Raw genomic sequence first — 27,738 nt, 5'->3', positions numbered from 1 at the left:
GACCGCGAGGCGCGCTGCTATAACATCCAAGAGTTCTGAAAGAACTCAAAGGTGAACTTGTAGATCTCCTGACAAAAATATATAATTTCATTGAAGTCTGCCTCCATTCCTGAGGACTGGAAGGTAGCAAATGTCACCCCCATCGTTAAAAAGGGTTCCAGAGGAGATCCGGGAAATTACAGATCAGTCGGTCTGACTTCAATACCAGGAAAGTTGGTAGAAACCATTATCAAAGACAGTATCATAATGCCCCTGTATAAATCGATGGTGCGGTCTCATTTGGAATACTGTGTACAATTCTGGCCACCACACCTCAAAAAGGGTATTATAACATTGGAAAAAGTGCAGAAAAGGGCAACTAGAATGATTAAAGGTTTGGAACACTTTCCCTATGAAAAAAGGTTAAAACGCTTGGGGCTCTTTAGCTTGGAGAAACGTCGATTGTGGGATGACATGATAGAGGTTTACAGGATTATGCATGGGATAGAGAAGGTAAGAAAGAAGTACTTTTCTCCCTTTCTCACAATACAAGAACTCATGTGCATTCAATGAAATTGCTGAGCAGTTGAGTTAGAACTGATAAAAGCAAGAACTTCTTCACTGAAAGGGTGATTAACATGTGAAATTCACTGCCACAGGAGGTGGTGGCGGTTACAAGCATAGACAGCTTTAAGAGGGGAATGGATAAGAATATGGATCAGAGGTCTATTAGTGGCCATTATCCACAGCGTACTGTTGGAACTCTGTCTGAGGCAGTGATGCTTTGTATTCTTAGTTATTGGGGGGGGCACAATGGGAGGGCCTCTAGTGCTCTGTTCCCACTGATGGACCTCCTGATGGCACCTGGGGTTTTTTGGCCACTTTGTGACACAGAGTGTTGGACTGGATGGGCTATTGGCCTGATCTGACATGGCTTCGCTTATGTTTTTATGTTTTTACACAGATTTTAAATATATAACATCCCCCTTTTGTTGTATAATTTAAGGGCTGGGTTTTTTGTGACTGGTATATCAGGTTCAATCAGTAAACTTTTATCTAGGGGCTGTTCTTCCACTGCCATGACCCTCAACAATGCTCATGTTTCAGGGCTGTGCACCATACAGTCCTCCTTGTCTGCTGCCACTGTCCATCAGCACCATGTAAATCTTGAAACCTCTCATTTGCTAGGCTGTTCACTCAAGACAATAAATGAAACCTTCTCATCTAATTCTCATAGATCTAGATGTATTCTTAGCCTTTTTCCAACATACATTTTAATTGGAATTAACATCTCTGTTATGTGCATATTTGTTGCCAAGTCTTGTGTCTCAGACTGAGCTCAGCAGTTCTTACAATAACTATGGCTTTCCTACAGCTGCTTTGGTTCTAAGAAACAAGTTAGGCAAGCAAACTCAAATTCTTATACAACACATGTGTTTTCAAAACTAGATGTAAAGTTATTGTATTGCTTGCAGTATACTCCTTTACAGTATAACAGTGACACTCCTTACAATCACTCAGCCTTGTCTGTTGTACATTTCCCCCCTTGTACAAACCTGGTGTCCACTATTCTTCATCTATTGGTATTTTGCATTGCGTATCCATTTTTAATTAGAAGTAGTTCTGTTCTTTCATGGCTTGTTAACACTTTTCATTTAAGCAGCACAGCTTTCATTAGCTCTCTGAATAATCACTATTCAATTGCAGCAAAGTCCATTTCTTGCAAGAACCTTGTTCTGGCCTGATTACCAGTTAAACCACAAAAAAACCCCTTGTGTCCAATTAGCTCATCAGTTCATGTTCAAATTCACTTGACCTACCTTTATTAGGGAAGTCTGTAACATAAATGTCCACAGTCTCCCCTGACTACGTCTAAAGAAAACATTTTCTTGCCTGATATGCCTATTGGCTCATACTAGGAATATCCAGAAGCACTGCAACCGCCCTTTCTCTTTTCTGTCAGATTCCATTTGGAAATGTGATTCAGGCAGTTTCCCCTGGTTTATATCTGCCAAGATTTTTCCCCACAGTGGCACTATATAATAAAGGCACAAAATGTAATAGTGTTGCTTACAGATTACGTTCTCATCTCCATTTCATAGGTAAAGAAAACCACAAAAGGTTGCCACATCCAAACATATTTATGGGATACAAAATAATAGGAAATTCTTAAGACATCAGAATACAGAATTCAAAGGAACTGCGGTCTTTCAAATAAATAAATGTGTTTGCCTACTTTAACTCAGCGCTGTCATTTTCTAGAATAACTAAGACACACATTTTTGCCTTAAGATTTGATTTGCAGCCTGGGTGGGGTAAAGTTTGAGGAAGGGAGGGAACTTAGCAGGGTATAAGGCCATAGAGGCCATATGTCATAGCAGCAATTTTCTCCATGGGAATTGATATATATATATATAGTATATACTATGAAAGTTATAATTCTGGGAGATCTACAGGCCCCACTTAGAGGTTGGTGACAATACACATTTCCATTGCAGAACACTGAATATCTGCTTTAGGTTGCTACTGGGCCCTGATCTATAGCTTGCTAAAGAAGCTTGAAAACAGACAAAAGGATTTGAATTACTGAGGCTGTCCACAAACAAAACGGTAGCCCCAAAGCAGATAAAACTGGGTGACAGTAGAAGAAAGTGATTTTAAAAATGTCTAATGCAACATGTTCTTATCTGGCTGAAGCCACATTGAGAGGACTTGATTAGTTATTTAATAGTTAAATGTTGGGGTAAAGTAAGCTTCTCCTTGAGACAGACATTTTACTCCACTTTCAGTGAAGAAATTAAGTGCTGTCCAACTCCTCTGCTTCTTGTCTTTTGCTACGATAATGCCAAGAAATGGTTTAATGACGAGAGAAGTCAGAGAAAACAGAAGTCTGTTCCAGTACCAAGATGGGAGGGGGATATAACAAAAATGGAGGCTTGTTAACAACAACTGAGCCAATTACACAGACTGGGAAAGGATGCTCAAATCAAGCCAATCAGCAATTATGGAACTGTGATAATTAAACCAGATAGATGCACAATAGCTAATTGGTTGCTCTGCTCTTCAGTCAGGGGCCATAAATAATTTCTTTGCCTCTAAATGAGAAACAACATTCAATAATGCTATGATAAAAATAAATGCAAAATAACAATTCAGAAAATTATATTATTTCAAAAACTGCATATATATTTTTGAAGATTACAGTGAACACGCATGCTGAAGGGATCAGAATAAAAGAACCCTTCAGAGGCATCTGGCTTTTGTTTGATTCAAGCATATTTGGTTTGCAATGAGAATGTGAATCCAGCTACTAAGAAGACAGACATTTAGAAGCTATGCCTTCTAAGTCCATTAACTTCAGTGTATTTAGAAGGGTATTTATTAGGAAGGCACTGGGAATCCACTACTGAGATATTATGAAACAGAGGCTTTCTGACTGACAGCCTTAACTCCTAACACATTTATTTGGGGAAAATATGGGGCAACCATAATATTTGATTACAGCACAGTGGCTAACTCAATTTAAAGAAAATTATTCAAATCAGCAGTGATGAAGGCCAGGCACATCTTGCAGGCATGAAATTTATATTGAGATGATGAAAAAAAGTCTACATTTCAAAAATGTACTTGTTTTCTTATATTTCACTCTCTCTCAAGAAAACTTTTATTGTTACGTGACATGCATGTTCATTAGAAAAGCTTTATTTAGTTCTAAGAAATAATATGAATTGCTGAATTCGATTAAATGCATTCATGAAAGCTAATATCCTTAATCCCTTTGTGTTCAGCTCTTTAAATGCTTGATTGAAAGTTCTGGGAATGCTTAAATACACACCTGCTGTTTCTCCTTCTGAGCCCTTGAGTGTCAAAGCTTGATTTTACAGAATCTTTCAAAACTATATCCTGCTTTAACTCATAAAACAGTTAGATATAAGCCTTTTCTGACTGGGTGTGGGAGAATCAGTGTTAAATAAGCAAAACCAAGCATATTCTATATCTTCACAGGTCCTATTATTGCCCTTGCCAATGCCAAATGATAAAGACTATCATTTTTGGCTTTGTTCACATATAGTACAATGTTTGTGGGTTTTTTGGCAACTTGCTACTGAATCTGGAAATTCCAGCCAGCTGTCATGGCTATTAGGTATTGAAAAACAAGCAGAAATCTATTCAAGTCCAACCCATGGTGCTTACTCCCAGGGGGAAAAAAACCCAGGTTGCTTACCTGTAACTGATAATCTTTGAGTGGTCATCTGTGCATTCACATTGATGGGATATAGTGCAAATGTGCTGATGTTTTTGCCAGTAAGTGACAAAGCTTTATAGTCTGGGGATGGACAGTGGCTCAGTGGTAGAGCATCTGTTTGGTAAGCAGAAGATCCCAGGTTCAATCACTGGCATCTCCAACTAAAAAGGGTCCAGGTAATAGGTGTGAAAAACCTCAGCTTGAGACCCTGGAGAGCTGCTGCCAGTCTGAGTAGACAAGACTGACTTTGATGGACCGAGGGTCTGATTCAGTATAAGGCAGTTTCATGTGTCTCTACAATCCATTTTATAAGCATTGAGAGGACACCCTGCACTCCAGAGTCTTGGTGGCATATGATACAAACAAGGAGGGTGATTTCCAAGTGTAATATGTTCAGTGCTGATAGAAGGGAAGATGTAGCATGGTATATTGATAAATGTGTTTTTATGTATTTCACTGTATTAACTATTAATGTATTTAAAACTGATTTATTGTAAGAGTTTTATGTTGTAAGCCGCCCTGAGCTCGCTTCAGTGGGGTAGGGCGGGATATAAATCTAAATAAATAAATAAATAAATAAGGACAAGGCCTGGCAGATGTTCAGGGTATGGAGTCAGTGTTCATTGTGAGAAACTAAATGTGGATAAAAGATAGGCAGTGCAATGTCTACAAGAGCCCCGTGGTGCAGAGTGGTAAACCTGCAGTACCGCAGTACTAAACTCTGCTCACGATCTGAATTTGATCCTGGTGGAAGCTGGGTTCAGGTAGCTGGCTTGAGGTTGACTCAGCCCTCCATCCTTCCAAGGTCGGTAAAATGAGTACTCAGCTTGCTGGGGGGGGGGGAAGTGTAGATGACTGGGGAAGGCAATGGCAAACCACCCCGTAAAAAGTCTGCCGTGAAAGCAGCATCACCCCAGAGTCGGAAACAACTGGTGCTTGCACAGGGGACTACCTTTACCTTTTTTTACAATGTCTACAGAGAGATGGACCTTAGAGATTACTTTGGGTAGAAAGTGCACATCTGGGGCCAAAGAGACATTGTCTGCATGGAAGGAGATATATAGGGGGTCACAATGTAGAGCCGTTAGTTCTCCTACTCTACTTGATGTTATAACCACTAGAAATGCAGTTTTCCATGCCAATAATTATGCAGTGCAAGTAGCCATGGGTTCGAATGGTTTAGATGCCAGGTGATGTAATACCAACAGTAAGTCCCATGGTGGGGTGCGTTGCTGCACTGGCAGGAATAGTCATATGAGGCCCTTCAGGACCCTCTTGGTAGAAGGGTCACTGACAGAAAAACCATCGACTGGTCTATGGAAAGCCGAAATGGCTGTTAAATACACCTTTAGGGAGGAGTGACTGAGGCCTTTGTCAATTAAGGAAACAAGAACCCAAAGATCAGTGCTGAATCTGAACATGATGAAGAACTATATATAAAGTCTCAAAACTGCACAAAAGGTTTCCACTTATATGCATATGTTTTCTGAGTGGAAAATTTCCTGCTGTTGAGCATAACGTATTCAACCCTGGTTGTGGGGGGGTGGGGGGTGGGCTCCCTCTGGGAATCCTACCCCCCCAGGGAAAGTGCATGCGCAATACATAGCCTCTCCTCTCCCGGTGTAGTGAACGCCGCGTGGTCACTGTCTGGCTATGCCTGGCAGATGGTCACTGCAATGGCCTCTCCTGCATTACTGCATCCGTAGCAACACCTTCTCGCTGGTCCCCCCCGTTTTCACAGAGTTTGCTACGTCATGGTGCGACCGAATGTCCGGCGGTATAACCGGATGGGCAGGCTGGGCCCACCAACCTCGCCAGCCTAAGAGAAGGAAAACTCTAACATCAAACCCGGGCAGATAGAGCTCGTTAATGTAACACCTACCACCTGGAGGACTCGCTGCCGGCGTCCCGGCTTACTGGGCCATGGCAGATGACCCCCAGGTGAAAGGGTGGAGCCAGTACCGCGCACACTGCGCTTCACCTAAAAAATTCCTCTGCGCAGGCCTGAAGGGCATATCCACACACACAACACACAATGCATCAAGTCCTGCAGCGATGGGCAAGGGGCGAAACAGCAGGTGGAAGGTGCCACTGGAAGCCGCAGTCCCGATCCTGCATGTAGGCGGTTCAGGGTATTGGTCGCCTGATGCTAACCCGGAGATGAAAGCATTTTTCGGCAGCACCCTGAACGACCAAGCAGCCTTATCTAGGGACAGCACTGCTTGCTCCACACGGAGAGGGGCCTAGAAAAGGTAGCCTAAACAAAGCTCACCTCCCCCACCCCAGTTGGCTAGCCGCGGTCAACGGGCATCCTTACTTGCGGTCGAAAAATAACAACAAAGAAAAGGCATGCACCTGCCTCACAAAGTGTGCAAAGACTAAAGCTTGCGTGTTGGAACATCAGAACCATGCTTGACACAGTAGGCAGTGGTCGCCCTGAACGATGCTCTGCTCTAGTTGCCCACGAACTTCTCAGGTTGAATATCGACATAGCAGCTCTCAGTGAGGTCCGTTTCCCTGAGGAAGGTAGTCTTCAAGAACACGGTGCTGGCTATACCCTCTACTGGTCGGGTAAGTCAAAGGCTGAGAGCCGCCTTTCTGGCGTTGGCTTCATGGTCAGGAACTCCATTGCCTCCAAACTCGAAAACCTGCCAACAGGTCACTCAGATCGCATCATGTCCATGCGCCTCCCACTTCAAAACAAGCAGCATGCAACACTCTTCAGTGTGTATGCCCCAACCCTTCAAGCAGATCCTGCAGAAAAGAACAAGTTCTATGCTGATCTACGCAACCTCGTACGGAAGACCCCTACAGAGGACAAGGTGATCATCCTTGGCGACTTCAATGCCAGAGTAGGTAAAGACTCGGAAGCCTGGAAAGGAGTACTTGGCAAACACGGCATTGGCAACTGCAATGACAACGGGCGCCTCCTACTAGAATTCTGCATGGAGCACCAGCTCACCATCACCAACACTATCTTCCAGCAGAAGAACAGTCTGAAGACAACCTGGATGCACCCACGGTCCAAGCATTGGCACCTTATCGACTACATTCTGGTGCGCCAGAGAGACCTTCGAGATGTCTTACACACCCGAGTAATGCCCAGCGCAGAATGTCATACGGATCATCGTCTTGTACGCTGCAATCTCCGTCTTCACTTTAAACCCACACCCAGGAGAGGAGGTATCCCTCGGAGGAAGTTTCAGGTTGGCAGCCTCCAGTCAGCCGAAGTTAAAGCTGCCTTCCAGGCAAAACTCCAGTCAAGAATTGAGGACCCCAGTTGCCCCACAGACCCTTCTCCAGAAGCACTCTGGGAACACCTAAAAACTACTGTCCTGCAGATCTCTGAAGAAGTCCTCGGGTTCTCCACAAGGAAGAACAAGGACTAGTTTGATGAGAACAATCAAGAGATCCAAGAATTACTGGCAAAAAAGAGATCTGCCTACCAAGCACATCTTGCTCAGCCCTCCTGTCCTGGGAAAAAAGCAACCTTTCGCGCTGCATGTAGCAACCTCCAGCGCAAGCTTCGAGACATTCAGAACGAGTGGTGGACCAAGCTTGCAGAGAGAACCCAGCTGTGTGCAGACACTGGTGATTTAAGAGGGTTCTACGAAGCCCTGAAGGCAGTATATGGTCCATCATATCAGGCTCAGAGTCCCTTGCATAGTGCAGACGGCCAAGTGCTCCTCACAGACAAGGCATCCATACTGAACCGGTGGTCGGAGTATTTTCAGGTTCTCTTCAGTGCCAACCGCGTAGTTCAAGATTCAGCAATCCACCTCACCCCACTTCAACCGGTGAAAACAGAGTTGGATGAGATCCCCACCCTAGAAGAGACTGTTAAAGCCATCAAGCAACTGAAAAGTGGCAAGGCAGCGGGAGTTGATGGAATTCCACCAGAGATCTGGAAGCATGGGGGCACAGTACTACATAGCTCACTTCACAAAGTACTTGTCACCTGCTGGGAACAAGGCAAATGACCACAGGACTTTCGCGATGCAATCATCATCACCCTATACAAGAACAAAGGGGAAAAGTCAGACTGCTCCAACTACCGGGGGATAACCCTGCTCTCCATCGCAGGCAAAATCCTTGCCAGAATACTCCTGAACAGACTGGTGCCCGCCATTGCAGAAGAACTCCTCCCAGAGAGCCAGTGCGGCTTCAGAGCTAACAGGAGCACCACCGACATGGTATTTGTTCTCAGGCAGCTCCAAGAGAAATGCAGGGAACAGAACAAGGCTCTGTATGTGACTTTTGTCGACCTTACCAAAGCTTTCGATACCGTTAGCAGGAAAGGCCTGTGGCAAATCTTGGAACGTTTAGGATGTCCCCCAAGGTTCCTCAGAATGATCATCCAGCTACACGAAGACCAGCGAGGCCAAGTCAGACACTGCAACGACCTCTCGGAGCCCTTCCCAATAGGCACAGGTGTAAAGCAAGGCTGCGTTCTCGCACCAACTCTCTTTACGATCTTCTTTAGCATGATGCTTCAAAGAGCCGCAGTAGATCTAGATGATGACGATGGTGTATACATCCGCTATCGCATCGATGGCAGCCTGTTCAACCTGAGGCGACTAAAGGCACACTCCAAGACAATGGAAAAACTCATCCGAGAGCTACTATTTGCTGATGATGCTGCACTCGTCTCCCACTCGGTATCAGCTCTGCAGCATATGACGTCCTGCTTTGCAGAGGCTGCCAAGCTATTCGGCCTAGAAGTTAGTCTGAAGAAGACAGAAGTTCTCCACCAGCCTGCACCCCAGGAAGATTATCACCCCCCCTGCATCACTGTGGGTGAATCAGTTCTGAAGACAGTCCAGCAGTTCAGCTATCTGGGGTGCATCATCTCCTCAGATGCCAAGATCAACAAGGAGATTGACAACAGGCTGGCAAAGGCAAACCGTGCATTTGGCCGACTGCACAAAAGAGTGTGGAGCAACAAGCATCTGAAAAAAGGCACAAAGATCAATGTTTACAAAGCGGTTGTGATGACAACCCTCATCTACGGCTCCGAATCGTGGGTTTTATACCGTCATCACCTGCGACTCCTTGAGCGCTTTCATCAGCGCTGCCTTCACACCATCCTCAACATCCACTGGAGTTACTTTGTGACCAACACTGACGTCCTCAAGCGGGCGGAGGTTACCAGCATTGAGGCACTGCTGTTGAAGACGCAGCTGCGCTGGGCAGGGCATATTTCTAGGATGGAAAACCACCGCCTTCCCAAGATTGCCCTGTATGGCGAACTCTCCCCCGGTCATCGAAATAGAGGGGCACCGAAGAAGAGGTACAAGGACTCCTTGAAGAAATCCCTTAGCACCTGTCACATCAACCATCACCAGTGGTCTGACCTAGCCTCAGATCGCAAAGCATGGAGGCACACCATCCACCAGGCTGTCTCTTCCTTTGAGAACGCACGCATAGCTGGTCTTGAGGACAAAAGGAGATTGAGGAAGAATCGCACTGCTACAGGACCAACCCTAAATCAGACTTTTCCCTGCAGCCGCTGTGGCCGGACCTGCCTGTCCCACATTGGTCTTGTCAGCCACCAGCGAGCCTGCAGCAAACGTGGACTATTGCACCCTTCTTAAATCTTCGTTCGCGAAGCCAAGCCGAGAGAGAGAGAGAGAGATTCAACCCTGGTAGCAATTGAGTCCAAGGCTGTTTCCTTGCCATCAACTTCAGATGCAGCATATTGTGGTCAAGGACCTGGCCCTTGTGGGCAAGGAGCAGGTTGGGTTCTGGAGGAAAGTGGTGGAAGATTCCCCTGCAGAGATGTATGAGGGAAGGCAACCAGTGTTGCCTCAGCCACCATGGAGTGATTAGAATTCCCATTAGGTTCTCTCTCATTATCTTGTTCACTATTCTGGTGATAAGAGGTAGAGAGGAAAACAGGTAAACGTGTCGATAATGCCTGGGGTATAGTAGTCCATGCCCTAGTGACAGTTTGTCAGCCCCCACTTTGGAGCAGAAGGCAGGGCGTTTCCTGTAATCCCTTGTGTCAAAGGCATCGATGTACTGTCCCATTCCCCGAACAGAAGTTGAGGAGTCTGAACAAACTCTATTCTGTAGCCTTCTTCAATTATGGACAACACCCACTGGTCAGAAGTTATCCTTTTCCATACAGGTAAGTGGGGTTGAAAGCGAATGGCTGATGGATAGCGATGGGTGGGTGGACTCTGGAGTCAAATCTCTGTTTAGGTGGTTTGGAGGCCATGGATCCATTCTGTTGTGATGGTGATGAGGAGAATTTTCACTTGGATCCATAGGAGGATCTCGATTGACTCTGGTAAGATCTAGGTGACCAAGGTTACTCCAGTGAGGATTTGCCAAATGATTTTCAAGACCATGGTTTGGTCCAAGTATTTTGTTTTCCAGATCTGGATGAGGTGGAGATGCCCAGATTCCAGGAAGTCTTTATGCTTTATCAAGGTCCTGTAAGACCATGTTGGTTGTGGAGCTAAACAATCCTTTGCCTTCAAAGGGAAGGTCTTCCACCAGAGGTCTAGTGTCCTGAGGGAGGGCAGTGGAGTGTAACCAAGAGTGGTGATGGAGGGTGATGGCAGGTGTTAGTGTTTGGAAGAAGACATCTAAAGAGTGCTTTGCCACATTCACCTGGTGTTTTGCTACTAACATAACTTCTATCCATATGCATTTAGCCTCCTGATGCTTATCTTTGGGCAAAGAAGTCAAGATATCTGTCAATTGCTCCCACAGAGTGTACTGATAGTGTCCCATACAAGCTGCATAGTTTGTGGTCTTGAGCTCCTGCCAAGTAGAACAGTGAGTCAAGCTTCTTTCCCTCCTTTTCTGATGGAGTAGAATGGGTATGTTTGCTTTAGGAGGAAGATGTGTGTGAAGACAATAGAGTTAGGCTTGGGGTGTGTTAAGAGAAAACTGGCATCAGTTTCCTGAATCTTGTACATGTGGTCAGTCCTACAAGACAATATTGATGTTGAGGCATATTTTTGCCAGGGCACTTTAGTTGTTTGCAGGAAGACTAACATCATAGGGAGGGTCACTGGAGTGGGGGCACCCCTTTGCACTATTTTGAGGACTGTGTCCGTTATTATTGGTTGAGATTGAGTAGTTGGTAGTGCAAGGGTATGGGCCATGCATTTAATGAAGTTCCTGTAGGCTCAAAGATCTTCTGAGGGTGAGACCAGAGAGTTCTCTGTTAGCTGCTGGGGAGGGGGAGGGAATGGCTCGGTGTTGGTGTCGGAAGGCTCGGAATTGGTGTTGTCAGATTCCCGGTCAGAGTGGGAGGATGAGGCTTTCTCCTTGGAGACATCTGAAGCTGGTTGAGATGAAATTTTTGGCCTGGAAGGTTGTGCCAGTGGTTTCTTTGGGGCCAGTTGTTTCAAATGCTGATCCTTCAGAATGGGCTTCAACAGTGAAGGTTACGATGGTAGGAGTGGCAGGAGGCCATGGAACGAGTGCCCCAGTCTGGCAGCGGGTAAGGGAGCCATGGAAAAACCGAAGGCATGGGGTATGCCCCATACAGGTACTGCCACTGACGCTGGTCTCAGTGTGGTGGTGGCAATGGTGGTTGTAGGAGCTGATCATCTGGCAGCATCGGTGTGGAAGGTTTAGGTGCTGGGGCTTATAGGTATTTGGTGATGTCTAGAGGTTGGTCCTGATTGTGTGGAGGGGTCAGACAAGTCAGGGGGCTGCTTTCCGAGCCCAACAAGAGTGTAACATTTGTTGGTTCAAGTCAGTTTCGGAGTTGGAGAAGAGAGTTCTATGAGTGAGACTCTTAGGCTGTGGGACTTGTCAGATTGGCAAGTCAAGGAGCTGGTTCGGAAGAACCAATGGAGGCTCTGAAATATGGTGAGGGATGGTGGCAAGGACTTTTTGGTCTTTTGGAGTCCATGTCGTGCTTCTTTTTCTTTGTTCCATTTGTGCTCTTTGCCCTCCCTGTGTTTTTTGGCAGGAGTGAAAGTGTCCATATCGGAGGCTGGTGTTGGGTATTTCGGAACCAACTGGTTGGTGATGGACAGACCTAGGGTTGCCTGCATGGGAGTAGATGTTGATAAGGTCAATGTTGAGGCATGCCCTGAATCTTCCTGTGAGGCAGCCGTCTTTGGAGTGGTGAGGGCACATGGCAATTGGGAAGGGTGCAAAAATCCTTTACCTAGGCTTTTAAGTACCAATTGTGATTGGCACAGGTGCACTATATCCCATCAGTGTGAAGCTCAGAGACCATGAAGAAGAAAGGTTCTTAAGATTTCTCTGTTAGGTTGCAATCCTATAGTTATATTCCGGAGATTAAGTCCTATTGAATGACACTAAACTCACTTTTGAGAAAATTTGCTTAGGAATAATCCTTATTGAACAGCATGGGACTTATCTGAGAATACTTGCTTAGGTATGACACTTTTGCTTCCACAGAACTGTCTAAGTCTTTTTAAAGCCATTTGAGCAACTGATCACTACAAATTCTTGCCAAGAATTCTGCAAGACAATTATACATATACATTATGCACACTTAATTTTGACTGTCTTACATTTGCTCCTTGCCAATTATATTTGGGGCTCCAATGTTATGAGAGGGGGAGAAAAATGTTTATCAGTTTCTAGTATTCCATTATGCATCATTTCACACATCTCTCTCATTTATGTTTTTAAAGAATTTATATACAATCTCTTTAGCAAACTGGAGTCAGTTCACAAGTGAAAATACCATGCAATCATGATTAAAGCCTTTTCTTCAGAATACTAATCACTAGCCATTGGATTTAGGTTCTCTTATTGCTCTTTTCACCATGTCTCTTCTGAAAAGTTAAATATGGCCTAGAATCATAGAGTTGGAAGGGACCTCCAGGGTCATCAAGTCCAACCTCCTGCACAATGATGGAAATTCACAAATATGACCCCCCCTAAATTTACAGGATCCATATCGCTGTCAGATGTCCATCCAGTCTCTGTTGAAAAACCTCCAGAGAAGGAGAGCCCATCACCTCCCGAGGAAGCCTGTTCTACCGCTCTGTCAGAAAGTTCTTCCTAATGTTGAGCCGGAAATTCTTTTGGTTTAATTTCAATCCACCTTAGGAAACCACTAGTGAAAACAGCTTGCTTCCTTTTGATTTTCATCTGATACGATTACTATGGTACAGCGCTCTTCTGAGACAGTGGTATGGATGTTAACCATGGTGTGTTGGTGTTGATGTATTATCAAACTATTGCTTGCAAACACACTTAAAACCATAATTCTGTGCTTTGGCTATTTGGGTGTTTTGTCTATTCATAATTAAACTTTCTTTCGTTAAAATAGAATATCTAATTAAAACATAGCTGCAAGCCTAAGTGACAGAACATGGTGTACTATGGATTGCTCACCACTGAACTGTCTTTTGGGGACAGGGGAAGCTTACCACATTTGTAGCATCTGCCTTTGGGCTTAAAGAAAAGAGTGCTACAGATGCAAGCATAAACTATGGCAGTGATTACTTGTAGGTGAGATTTTTTTATTTTTACCTTGCTCCCACTGTATTTATATATCTGTTTAACTGCAGTCTATCCACAGTTTTTTATATATAGTCACAAAACCAATTAGTATGATTCAGTCCAACATGTATTCAGTTTGGTTTCTACTATTTTATTTGAACTATAAAGGAAACACAAAGCAATGTCTTCATGACTTTATTTAATGATTACTGAATATTTAAAGATTTTTTGTTTTTTTATTATATAACTTAAACAGAACATCTCTGAAAGGATTTTGAGAGGTTATATAAACAAGGGCGGTATTATATGCCTCCTGAGTAAGAACTTTTTATGTTATTGCTGAATGTTTTCCAGAGTAAGATTGTACCTGTGGATGGTGGAGGATGACAAGTGTTCGGAGCCTGAGCCCCTCGGCACCTGAAGGTTGCACACCTGGCACTCTACCATTCAGGAGCCACTGGGAAGGGTTTTGAAGTGTTCCCAAAGTGTGGGCTAGAAACAGGGACCCAAAAGTGTGGCAGCCCAGAAACTTATTTGCTGTGGTGTGGGTGGGAAGTCTAATGGAGGGGTGGAGTGGAGGTGGGAGCAGCCCCAAGGAATTGGGATATGGAGGAACACATCAGGCAAAAGATGTTTTGCCTCTGAGACCCCTGGTGGTGACACTGAACTACAGCAGGGTACCGGCAGGTGTGAGACATAGTCCTAGTGAGTTTTACTTTTTGCATCTTTCTTTTCGCTAGCTTGAGAAGGCTTTCTGCATAGTGATACAAGACAGTTTTCCCCAGCAACACAGACACACTTGGGAAGGGAAGCTACAAACCATGCCAATGTTAACAGCATGTTGTTTATGGGAGTAAGAGCAGGAGGGCCTTCAACCAGTTTGGATGGATCAATAATCTTTGCACATGCACACAACAGAACCTCGAATTTTAACTGTGCAACAGCTGTCTTCCAAGAAGAAGAAGAAGATAAGAAGAAGATATTGGATTTATATCCCGCCCTCCACTCCGAAGAGTCTCAGAGCGGCTCACAATCTCCTTTACCCCCCCCCCCCACAATAGACACCCTGTGAGGTGGGTGGGGCTGGAGAGGGCTCTCACAGCAGCTGCCCTTTCAAGGACAACCTCTGCCAGAGCTATGGCTGGCCCAAGGCCATGCTAGCTGGTGCAAGTGTAGGAGTGGGGAATCAAACCCGGTTCTCCCAGATAAGAGTCCGCACACTTAACCACTACACCAAACTGGCTCTCCAATGATAGATTGCCAGCATGGAACCCAAGTGCCTTAGCCAATGAAATTATTTTATGTCATACTGATGCATATGGATGCTTTTTGCAACAGCCATTGTTATGAATTATGTATCTAATTATCTTGTCTGTATGCCAACATGTGTTAAAAGTGTCATCTGGGGTGTTAAGGTTTCTGACCTGATGTCACAAGTCAGAGAGCAGCTTGGCACATGAACCTATTGGTTCAGCTCTGCTCTTTCTATTGCACAATAAATCTTTCTTCTTTGTCTTACCAGATGCTGGTTGTCTTATTTTGGCCTAAGTCATTCAGTTGCAGATTTGTACAACATGGGCCAGCAGGACGGGCTTGTCTCACAGGGATGGGGCCTGTGGGATGGGGAGGTAGACCTCTTTCCCCATGATAAGCACCTTTGGCCCCCACTGTCACCCTTACAGCATAGAGAGGTGCTTACAATTTGGAGGGAGGGTATGTCCTCAGCCAAGAAACCCACTGGCTTTGCTCCTCTGACTGGCTGTAGCAGAGGAACAGGTGGTGTGGGTCAGAGCCCTGACATCACCAGACACCTTCCCAGCCAGGACAGGTGAAGAAAAATTCCACTCAGGGGAGAGTGTGAGAGTCCTCAACCAAAGAACTCATTGGCTTTGCCCCTCAGCCTGGCAGTAACAGAGATACAGATGCCTGAAGCACCTGCACTGTTCACATGGTCACACAGTCTTCCAAATCCTTCCCTCTTGCCTCTAAGTCTTCTACTTCATCTCTGCCTAACTGGCTGCTGCAAAGGAAGCAATGATACCAAGCAACATCACCATGAAGAATACATATGTTATTTCTGATTCACAATATATGCAACAAATATCTCAATAAAATGTACACATACTCTATATATTTGTGCATTTTTTGTACATTTTTCTGGGTTTTTAAAAAATAAATCATCCAAAAATCCATCAAGTGTCAAAGGCACATTGGTAATACTTCAGATTTCACTAATACAAATAGGAAGCTGCATAATGACTCAAACATATATCATATTACAGAATATGACCCTACAGATTGTCGACTAATTTCTCAACCCACCTTCCTTTTTCAAGGGTCCATTCCACCACCCCCCCCCCAAGGTTTTCTGGTCATACAGCTTAGAATTGTAGAAGGGACCTCCAGGGTCATCTAGTCCAACCCCACCGTAAAGCTTCCCAATATTTCAACATTTGTGAGTTGAAGCATCCAATATATTTGTGCTCACCACGGAGACACAGATATTTATCTATTTGCAGAACCAGAAATACTTATAATATTTTTCATCCTGCAGTCAAAGTCATAGACCCGTCTCCCAATTAATTATGTGTTGGACAATGGACCATTTCAGGAATTGGCACAATCACGTAGAAGTCTCAGAATATATGGACTCTATCCTCAGGCCCTATGCCATCAGCACACCCATATATATATGAGACACTACTGACTTTCTCAGGAAAATACAGTCCATTGACAACCTCCTGGACAACACCATCCTAGCAACTAAGGATGTTGAGGCTTTGTACACCAACATCCCACTTGAGGATGGACTGCAAGTCATCATGAATATCATCCCTAACAAAACCAAAGCACACTTTGCCACTTAAATTTGCAACTTCATGTTAGTCACACTTCAGATTTGGTGACAACCTATATCTACAGGTCAATGGCACAACCATGGGCACACACATGGCATCACAGTATGACTGTCATGAGCCCTGATGAGGAGTAGCTGGAAGGGTTAACAGACCTGGAAGAGTTGCCAGCCAGTAACTCAACTGAACAAACAGCAGCTGGCCCATCAATCACTCTCTAGGCACCAGTGTCAGCTGCTGCTGATCAATCTCCTCCAAGCTCTCCTTCTCCCATCTCAAGAGTTCAAAGCAGGCTCCAGAAAGAACTTTCAGAGCGAAGACATGAGGCACGCCGATGCTTCAGATCTCTCAGCCCTGAGTTCTAGCAGAGTCACTGCCACCCAGGGAGCAGGCTGATTGAGACTCCCATATAGCTCCCATATAGCATCAATTTGGTACCGGGGCAACCCTGCCCATGGGGCAGCTCTGCCCAATGTCCGAACTGGAGCTAGCAGCCCTGCGGGACTTCCTCGCCAAAAACCTGGAACGGGGTTTCATCCGGCCATCCACGTCCCCACTGTCAGCCCCTGTTCTCTTTGTCAAGAAGAAAGGCGGCGAACTCCGACCCTGCAAGGACTACGGGGCCCTGAACAAAATCACTGTCTGAGACCACTACCCTTGCCACTGATTCCAGAACTACTGGATCGCCTTAAGGGGGTCCAGTTCTATACCAAACTGGACCTCTGGGGCGCGTACAACTTGGTGTGGATCCACGCAGGAGACAAATGGAAGACGGCTTTCGGGACCTGCTATGGCCAGTATGAGTATCTCATGATGCCCTTCGGCCTGACCAACACCCCCGCTGTCTTCCAAAGGCTGATGAATGACATCTTCCGTGACCTGCTCGACCGCTTTGTATTTATTTAGATGACATTTTAATTTATTCCCAAAGCCCTGCCCAGCACGCAGGGCACGTCTGCCGATGTAACCATGTCTCTGACCCAGCTCCTCTGGCCCAAAGAGCCATTTCACTGGACTCCAGAAGTAGACCATGCCTTCACTACTCTGAAAACCTGCTTCACCACCGAGCCACTCCTGCATTACCCAGACCCGTAGCTGCCGTTCACAGTAGAGACCGATGCCTGTGAGAAAATGACCCCTCTTTCCCCAATATCAGAGTCACAAACATGGTTGCCAGGGCGCTTGGAGAAGTGAGCTTACACCCGTCTGGCCAGAGAGTGCGAGCAAAGCTATCCAGGAACTAAACGGGACTCATGTGTACAAACCGCCTAAGTGCATAAGTGTTTAAAACAGGCACAGAGTGCTTGCAGACACACACGGACGTTTCCCCGCTACTGCGTGGAGTCCGCCATGGTGAGGAGGAGGCTGCGCTGCCACGGAGCTGTCCAGGCGATCGGTGTTGAAGCGCTAAGCATGGAAGCCACTGTGTTTCACTAACACCACTTGTAGCCATCTTCCTGCCTGGTTGGGCTTCATTCCTTCTTAGTGGGAACCTCACGTACACACCTTGAGTCATTCCTAGCCCGCAAGCAACCCATCCGTTTTATGAATGGATTAATAGCTCGACTGTTGATCCTAATTGCTCAGTAATATCCTGAACAGCAGTCCTCACCCAGGAGATGATGAGAAAGAGGAAGGATCTCTCCTGCCACATCCAAGCCCTTTGTCTACACCGGGGATACCTAGGTCCATATCTGATTCCCTATTGTCACATTCCCAGATAATCCCATCTCATCCCAATCACCCAAGCCATTTCCATACTGATATCACCGTAGCCGCCCCAGGCCCTGTCGCAACCTGGAAGTTTCCAGGATGCCCAGGATGAAGGTGATGTTCATTGGTCGAAGCATACACCCAATCAGGTGTCGCCAAAGACTCACCATTGGTCCAGCCGATGTCCAGCCTTCGTGGTCATCAGCGGAACCTCCCATCTCCCCTCCCAGTCACCTCCCATCCCCTCAGGACTGAGGTGACTCTATATAACCTGTGGACTAGCTACCCACAGGTGTGCTTTCTATTCAGCAACCCCCAATACCCGCTGTATAGATCCATCCCCGATTCCTGATCAGTTTCGGGTCCTCCCCCATTCCCTCATTCATCGCCATCGGAGTCTTCCTTGGAGTCTGCGAGAGGTAGTATCACCCTGTATGTTCATCCTTATATGTACCTCTATCTATCTATCTATCTATCTATCTATCTATCTATCTATCTATCTATCTATCTATCTATCTATCTATCTATCTATCTATCTATCTATCTATCTATCTATCTATCTATCTATCTATCTATCTATCTATCTATCTATCTATCTTTCTATCTTTCTTTAGACCTGTGTGAATGTGTGATTGTTTTGTATTTTTATCTTGTATGAAAGAACTATTATTTCAAATAAATTACAATTGATTTTATTAAATTAGAGTCCAGTTTATTGAGCATCACTCTCTGAATGGTTGAGCCTGGTATACATTGATAAAAAGATTCCTATTAAAGCCAAGTGTCCATTAAACTAATTCCCCAACCTCGCTTTGAGGGCATTTGGCCTAACATGCCTCCAGTGTGGCCCTCAGCACAGTGCTATCCCAGCAGGAGGACCCCTCCCAGCCGCTACAACCCTGTGCATACTACTCACGGCAACTGACGCTTGCAGAGCACAACTACACCACCTGGAAGCAGCAACTCCTGGCCATCAAGACCACCTTCGAGGTTTGGGGGCATCACCCGGAAGGGGTCCGCCACCCCGTCCTGACTCACCACTGGAACATGGAACATCTACAGACTGCTCAATGCCTCACCCAGCGTCAGATCCGGTGGTCCTGCTTCTTTTCGCAGTTTGACTTCTGGATCACCAACATCCCGCAGAACCAGAACCGGAAAGCAGACGCCCTCTCCCAAAACCGGAGTACGCTGTGCCTCTAACAGAGGAAACCCAAACTGGGCTCATCCTTGCACCCTTGGTCTTTGCTGCCACCACGATTCGCCCGACCTTGGCTACAGACATCCAGGCCAGCCAGGTCCAAGACGCCTGGGCTCAGCAACACCTCCTGGAAGTGCAAGGTGGCCTGGCCGGGGACCTCTCTACCCACCAAGGTCTCCTCCTGCACCGTGGGCACCTATACGTGCCTCCGGGACCCCTCCTGGCCGATGTGCTCCGCCTGATCCACAACTCCCCTCCTGTGGGGCACTTCGGCCAACACAAGACCCTGCACCTGCTCTGGTGGTCTCGCATCCGTTTTGGTGGCCTCACATCCGTTCCGACGTGGCTCGCTATGTCGGTTCCTGTGAGGTCTGCTGGCGGTCCAAGAATGTACCGGCCAAACCCCCAGGGCTTTTGCATCCCCTACCCACGCCTGCAGGACCCTGGGAGACCATCTTCCTGGACTTTATCAGCGAACTCCCCAGGTCCAAGGGGCACATTTACATCCTGGTGATGGTGGACCTCTTCACCAAGATGGGTCACTTTGTTCTATGTCCCAAGCCACCCACAGCTCCTGAAACAGCCCAGCTGTACCTCCAGCATGTCTTTTGCCAGCTCAGACCGAGGCCCCCAGTTCACCTCCCGATTCTGGCAAGCCCTGCACTTCAGCTTAGGCACCCAGGTGCATTTGTCCTCAGCGTATCATCCCCAAACAGATGGGCAGACCGAACGCACCAACGCCACACTGGAACAATACACCAGCTACCAGCAGGATGACTGGGCCGCCTTGCTACTCCTGGCCGAGTTTGCCTAGAACAGCACCATACGTGTCCATGCAAGAGACCCCATTTGCTGCCACCCATGGGAACCACCCTCGCTTCTTCCCCGCAGTCCTGCCCCCCACAGCAATCCCTGCTGATGCGCACCTGCAGGAACTCCGGACTCTCCAGGACTTGCTCCGAGAGCAACTCCAACAGGCTAAAGAGGCCTACAAGATAGCTGCTGACTGAAAGCAACACGTGGGGCCCCCACTGAAGCCCGGGGACCACCCGTTACCTGCATCAGCCTGGCCAGTCTCACAAGCTGGACCCTCACTTCACGGGGCCTTACCTGATCACGGACCAAATCAACCCCATTGCTTTCCAGCTACAGCTGCTGGCCACCCTCCGCATCCACCCGGTCTTCCACTGGTCCCTCCTTGTTCCTGCTACACCACCGGATCCCATCCGACCACCACCTCCAGCGCCACCTCCTCCTATCCTGATCGATGATGATGAGGAACACAAGGTCCACCAGCTCCTGGACACCCGAATCCACCGTGGGGACCTCCAGTACCTTGTGGACTGGGAAGGCTATGGCCCTGAGGACCATTCATGGAAATCCGCAGACAACCTACACACCCCTGACTTCATGCAGCAGTTCCACATGGCCTACCCTGACTGGCCTAGCCTGTCTGTGGGGGGGGGGGGGTCCTGTAGGGAGGGATAGTGTCATGAGCCGGCTGATTGAGACTCCCATATAGCTCCCACCCAGGACCTGGTAACCTTGTGGAAGCAACAAGTCTATTCTCTGGCTTGCATGCACATTCCTTCCTGATTCCTGATCCTGACCTGCTTGATTTCCTTGGCACCCTGACCTTTTGGCTTTTGGACATTGACTTCTGATTCCGGTTTGTGATTCTGCATTGGTGACTTGGCTCCTGCTTGACTTCCTAGACTTTGACCTTGGACTGGCTTTGGACTCCTGCCTGCCTGCACCCTGAGAACATGACAATGACAACGTATTCATGGCAGACTTGGAGCGGTGCTTCTTCAGCTCCCATCCATTAAAACTATTCCTTTATTTAAGGTTCTTCAATGACATCTTCAACATTTGGACACATGGGAAGGCAGCTCTTGAGAGATTTCACCAGGACTTTAACAATTTTCACCCCACCATCAACCTGAGTCTAGACCACTCTACTAAATGAGTATAATTTCTGGACACCTCTGTACAACTACATGATGGACAGATAAAAAGCACCTTATACTAGAAACCTACTGACTGATACTCAAATCTACATGCCTCCAGCTACCACCCAAAATGTACCACTCGGTCCATTGTCTATAGCCAAGCTTTATGTTACAATCATATCTGCTCCAATGCTCTTGATTGATCTATCATCAGTATCATCAGTGATCTACAGCCCATCCTATACAATGATGCATCTCTCCCACAAGCCCTGGGTGGAAGACCTCTCCTTGCCTACAGACAGTACCCCCAACCTTAAATGACTTCTCACTAACAATCATGCTCCATCTAACAGAGTCACTAACACAGGACCAGACCCAGATGCCAACTCTGCCCATGTATCTATCCAGAAAATACAATTACAGGGCCCAGTGGCATCAACTACACAATATCTAGCTCTTACAACTGCTCATCTTCCAATGTGATATATGGTCCTATGTGCCAATAATGTCCTTTTGCTCTGTGCATAGGACAAACCGGCCAACCTCTATGCAAAAGAATAAATGGACACAAATCTGACATTAAAAATGGCAATATCCAGAAGCCAATAGGAGAACACTTCAATCTACCAAGACATTCCATCAAGGACTTAAAGGTCAGCATAGTTCAACAGAAACATTTCAAAAACAAAATCCAATGGAAAGCTGATGAATTGGAATTCATATGTAAATTTGACTCAGACTTGGATTGAATAGGGACTTTGGATGGTTGTCTCATTGCCAGAAGTAACTCTCTTTCCCTTTCAGGTATTCCATTCAGATTCATCAATAGAAGGAAGTGGTCACAACCAGCCTGGATTGCGCAGTCACCTTTTTCATGACTTTTGCAAATGCTTTGCATTTACATCACACTCACTTCTTGAATTCACTTCCCCCTCCCCTTACCACCTATATATCTCTGGCTAGTTTCTACATACCCTCCATGCACATGACAAAGATGGCTGTGTTTCTTGAAAGCTTATGCTACAATACAATTTGTTAGTCTTAAAGGTGCTACTAGACTTCTGCTATGGTATTATTAATGGACCTGTCATTACACAGCATCAGAGAAGGGTTTATTTTCCTAGCCCATCATCAATGCATCATGGGATGGGACAAAGGCTGGAAAGGGACTGAGGATGGCCATATCTCCATCTGCTTTGATTCCAATACCTCCTCCCATGGCCATACCTCCCTCTACCCCAATCACTTGGGATCCAGGGACTTGCACTCCAGGTGTTATCAAAATCCATTTCTGATTCCTCATCTCTCTCCTTACCCACGTATTAAGCAATCTATCTTTAAATTTCTGTAAATGTCCACAGACTGTATTTATCTTGTTGACCATTTTATACTTTAGACCAGGGTTGTCAAACTCATTTGCTATGAGGCCGGATCTTGACCTTGTCAGACCGGACCATGTATGTCATAAAATGTAATGCCAGGTCAGGGAGACACAAACTTTATAAAGTATACAGACACAGACACACACACTCAGCCTCAGGGCTTTTTTGGAGCAGGAATGCATAGGAATGCAGTTCCGGCTGGCTTGGCATCCGGGGTGTGTGGTCTAATATGAAAATGTGTTCCTGCTGGACTATTTCTACAAAAAAGGCCCTGTGTGAAACAATGGTGGCATCAGGGTGTGTGTCCTAATATGTAAATGAGTTCCTGCTGGGCTTTTTCTACAAAAAAGGCCCTGCTCAGCCTAATCCACCTCACTGGCTTGCTGAGCCTCAACCAACAGAAGGAAGAGAAGTTTGAATCAGTAGCTCTGCTGTGCAATTGATAGAACTTGGCAAAGCTAGCTCTCCTTACCCCCCCTCTTCCTCTCCAAGGAATCATAGAGTTGGAAGGGACCTTCAGGGTCATTTAGTCCAACCCCCTACACAATGCAGGAAACTCACAAATACCTTGGCTCTGTAGCTCCTGTGCGACTGAGCAAGCCTGGCAAAGCAAATTGTGATGCAGAAGGAAGTGGGAGGGTGAAAGAAGCAGATGATAGTGAGTTGCTCGTGAGCCTGATAGGAGCCCTCTGGGGGCCTGATTCAGCCTCTGGCTGCATGTTTGACACCCCTGCTTTAGACTGTTCTTAAACTGCCCAGGTAGCATATGAAGACTGAATATGCCATTTTTATGTTTGCTGAGCACTAAGCTTTGTAATGAAGTTGACATAAAAACTCACTCAAAGCCAAAGAAAACATTTTTTTGTAGAATATGTTTATGTTCTGTCCAGGCAATTAATGTATCTGGTTGCTGCAGTTGTGCCTTATGGACAGGCAGAAATACCATCATGTTTAATGTAGAGTTATCACTGTATTCAACAAACAAGAATTATTTCTCATCTTAAATGTTGAAAAATTGTGCTTGCCTAGGAAATTCTGTGAGACTTTGCTAGTAACTGAACCTGTTGATTTTTTTATTAGTTCTTAAAAGTTACACTCTTCCCCCACCCCTCAAAGCCCAGATAGATTCCAAACTTTATGATCCCGCACTCTTAACAATCCTAAGGAGAGTTACTGCAGTTAAAATTGTACTGTGAGTGTTAGGGATGCAGAATATGCACCAGTTCAGTTTTCATTTGTTTCACCATTTGCAATCATGCAGTTAGTTTGTTGATGTGTGCATCCCATTTGGGTGTCACTGGCATGAATAAGCTAGGTGCAGTCAGCTAACCCACAATTATCTGGGACCTGACTTCTAATCCTCTGCTGAGGACATTTTTCATCTTTGATAGGAGTCAGCAAAGTTTGCAGGGAAGAAGATAACTAGCTAATCAGTGGAGAGCGAGGTTCTGAACTCCCACACTGGGAAAATTCTCTGGGTCATAGCTGACTCCTACTGTCATTCAAAGATGAGCTTCAGCTTTCAAAATCAATGGAACTTGCTGGGCTTAGAAATACTGTTTATGATCACATTATCCAAAATTTCTGTCTTCTAAACAATTTCTATTCTCCCACCAGGAAACTTTTCTATCCCTCCCCCAGTTTACTGCTATATCTCAATGGAGTGATATGATAAATACAAACAAGAATGCTCCGAGACATTTGTAGTTTTAGAACATTATGTGTAAATCACAACTGAAAGTTCTGTCTTGTAGAAGAAAGCAATACGATAATTTCCAGCACTTATTGTATATGATGTATCCTGGCAATGTCTGGTGGCATCTGAAATCTTGTCACACACAGCTAAGACAATATTGCACAAAATTGGCAACATCAATATGTTTAAACGTGCTAATTCTGCTCTTTATACAGAATATGAAACACATAGTATTTTAAATTATAGGTATGATGTTGAAAACCAGCCCCAAGAAACTAGCTTCCCATAAATGATGTGACTGAAGTGACTAGTTCAAATTTCCCATTAATGAGACTAGTTTAAATTTACCATTAATAGATTTTACTAGACTGACTAGTTCAAATTACCATTCCACCATGAAGTTCATTGACTGAGTTTAGGCTAGACATTCCCTCTCAAGCTGATCTACCTTACAGGATTGTTCACCTGAAGAACAGCCAATGGAAACCTAATAGCCAGAGTACAATTATGCATCCTATATTTATTCTGATATTTTTAAAAAATCATTACTTTCATTATTAAACTCTTTGTATTTATCATTCACACCCTGTTCTCTCTGTGCAGGCTGGCTGGGCTGCTACAGGAGTCACTGCCAGTTTCTTCCTCCCACCCCATCAGCTTGTTGGGTGCTCCTTCACAAACCTGAGATGATGCAGGATAAGATTCCAGTGCATCTGACATCTCTGATACTTCAAATGAATAACAAAGAGCATCTGAGATGCCAGAGGAGATGGCGAGGCACACTAGTCCGTTCCTATTATCCCTCAGACTCATCTAAACTAACCTAGAATGCCAGCCCTGATCTGAGCACAGTAATTTATCGATGGACAGCATGTAAAACCTCCAGTTACCAACATTATCTTCTGCACCTTTCCCCTTCCTCCTCATTGCTCTGCTAAACCAGAAAGCAGCATATTAGAATAATGAATAGAAACTTCTTTCATGTGCTATCCTCTGCTACAGTAGATCATGCTATCCTGTTGAGGTGTTTGGAGGCAAAGGAGGTATCAGGGGATATGCCTTAGACTGGTTTAAATCATTCCTCACGGATTGAACTAAAGGATTGCCATTGAGAATCAGCTATCTTCAGCACAGAAGCTGTCTTATGGGGATTCATAGTACTTTTTTATTTGCCATGTTATTTAACCTCTATGTAAAAGCCTTTAAGGAGAATCATTCATATCTTTGTAAGGCAGAGATCTTGAAGGACACTGTGCTTTCCCATTTTTAATGGTGTTCAGTTGACTTTTGCTGACACAGTAACGAGCCTAGGGCAGAGGTGTTGAATTCACTTGTTATGAGGGCCAGATCTAAAATAAATGAGACCTTGTTGGGCCAGGCCACATGTCATAAAATGTAATGCCAGGTAGTGAAAATGTAAACTTTATAAAGGACAAAGACAAACACAAAGATTTTTTTAAAACTTAAAATAAAACATGTTTAAAAGATTAGCATTTTTGCAATTTTGTTTATTTAACTGTCTCTGATAACTGACACTTCTTGCTCTGAATTATTGCATCAAAAACTGGAGACAATGTCTGTGCTGTAGCAATCTTGAGTATGCTGTTGTTGTTCAGGTGTGTATCTGTAAGCTGAAAACCTTCATTACAGAATTCATTACAGAAATCTCATGGTCAATGCTTTGAGCCTAAGACCTAGAGGAAAACATGAAATGGCTGAGCATTGTGAGCTTTTGTATGTAAGTTGCTTTTTGTGCTGGTCAAAAACATGTGAAGGCACCATGACACGGACTGAGGGCTATGTGTTTGTCTACAAAACAATAGTCTTCCAAAGAGAAATAACCAGGCCTCAGATTCAGTGGGAGCTCACAGGAGTGCAGCTCCTGAACCTTTCTGAGAGTTCTACCTCCTCCTTCTGAGAGTTCCACCTCCTTGTCCATTTAATAGTCTTGCAGCTGCATAATCCCTGGATGAGCTCCACCACCTGTATGATTGAAAGAGCCTGGCAAAGCATGCTCTCCTGCTCTTGTGCAATTGTGAGAGCCTGGCAAAACAAGCTGCAATGCAGAACAAAACAAGAGAGAGGGAGAAGGAAGCAAACAACAGTGAGTTGCTCACAGGCCTGATAAGAGCCTTGTGGGGGCCAGGTATGGCCCATGGGCCACACATTTGACACCCCTGGCCTAGGGATTATACTAGCTCCAACACTGCTTCTGGAGAGGCAAATTAACAATTGTCATCTTACCTCCCACATAGAGTATAAATTATAAGTATAAATTTTCATACTTAACGCCAGCTAAAAACTACAAGATCTTTTTTCTCTAAATTGCTTCTAATTGTCTCTATCTTTTCCTCAAACACTACCTACTGTCACACTACAAAGTCTAGAGAGGGCTTCTAGACCAACAATCTTACAAATTCTTTTATCAATCCATTGCTAGGTAGACAAAATTGTAATAGCCCTTTAATGATAATCAAGCTAATCTTTTCAAAATACTCCAAACCAGAAAATCTATCCTTAGGCACTATTGATGAGTTTGTTTATATAATTATTTTATAATACCAGTTAATTTTCTTAATAATAAAAATATTTCCCAGAAACTAGAATTATGAAATCTAGCACAGACAGAAATAGTAATTAATCAAAATTATCATATATTTTAATTCTGATGAGCAATCTTACATTTTAAAAATGTTCAATGGCCCCCCCTCCCCCAATATAGAAACATTTCCAAGTATGGGAAGGCATTACCTTTTAAAGCCTTTTCTCATAAAATTGAATTGGATACATGCCTGCAATTTTAAACATTCTACAAATCGGGACTACTTTTTTTTTTTTTAAATCAAATAATTGAGAAAACTTTTTATAACCAAAAAAATTTTATAACCAAAATCAATGCATATATTACTTACAGTGTATTTCTAGAACTTGCATTGCTATCTGAGGTGTAGAGTTCAACGATTCATGCTCCACTCTGCAACTTACAACTGCACCATCGTCACTGCGATCTGCTCTGAAATTCATTGTGCTGCTGACAGTGAATGTTTTCCGATTTGCATCCTCTTCTTTTACATATTTAACATCTGCAAAAATAAAGTTTGCAATAGTTTAGCTCTATGATTTGGGGTAGTTAAAGCAAAAGAATACTACAGTACATGAAACTATTTTAAATAGCAAATGACAAATCCACCTTTCATCATGTTTGTTCACTCTTTCAAAGCAAACAAAGTTCTATTTCCAGACATTACATTATTTGTCTTACAA

The 27,738-nt window shown here is 44.9% G+C and overlaps 1 protein-coding gene across 4 annotated transcripts in view; it reads right to left on the bottom strand.

Moving 5' to 3' along the window:
- Nucleotides 1–27,738, bottom strand: part of CADM2 (cell adhesion molecule 2) — a 966,308-nt gene that overhangs the window by 250,715 nt on the left and 687,855 nt on the right. For all 4 annotated transcript variants that reach the window (XM_060234430.1, XM_060234429.1, XM_060234431.1 and 1 more), the window contains one exon: nucleotides 27,387–27,557. In XM_060234430.1, the coding sequence (XP_060090413.1) occupies nucleotides 27,387–27,557 (171 nt within the window). The remainder of the gene's footprint in view (nucleotides 1–27,386; nucleotides 27,558–27,738) is intronic.

The sequence above is a fragment of the Heteronotia binoei genome, chromosome 3, assembly GCF_032191835.1.
Source record: "Heteronotia binoei isolate CCM8104 ecotype False Entrance Well chromosome 3, APGP_CSIRO_Hbin_v1, whole genome shotgun sequence".
In the NCBI taxonomy this organism is placed as follows: Eukaryota; Metazoa; Chordata; class Lepidosauria; order Squamata; family Gekkonidae; genus Heteronotia; species Heteronotia binoei.
The sequence above is the reverse complement of the archived record's forward strand: the minus strand, read 5'-3'. Positions and strand labels throughout refer to the sequence as shown.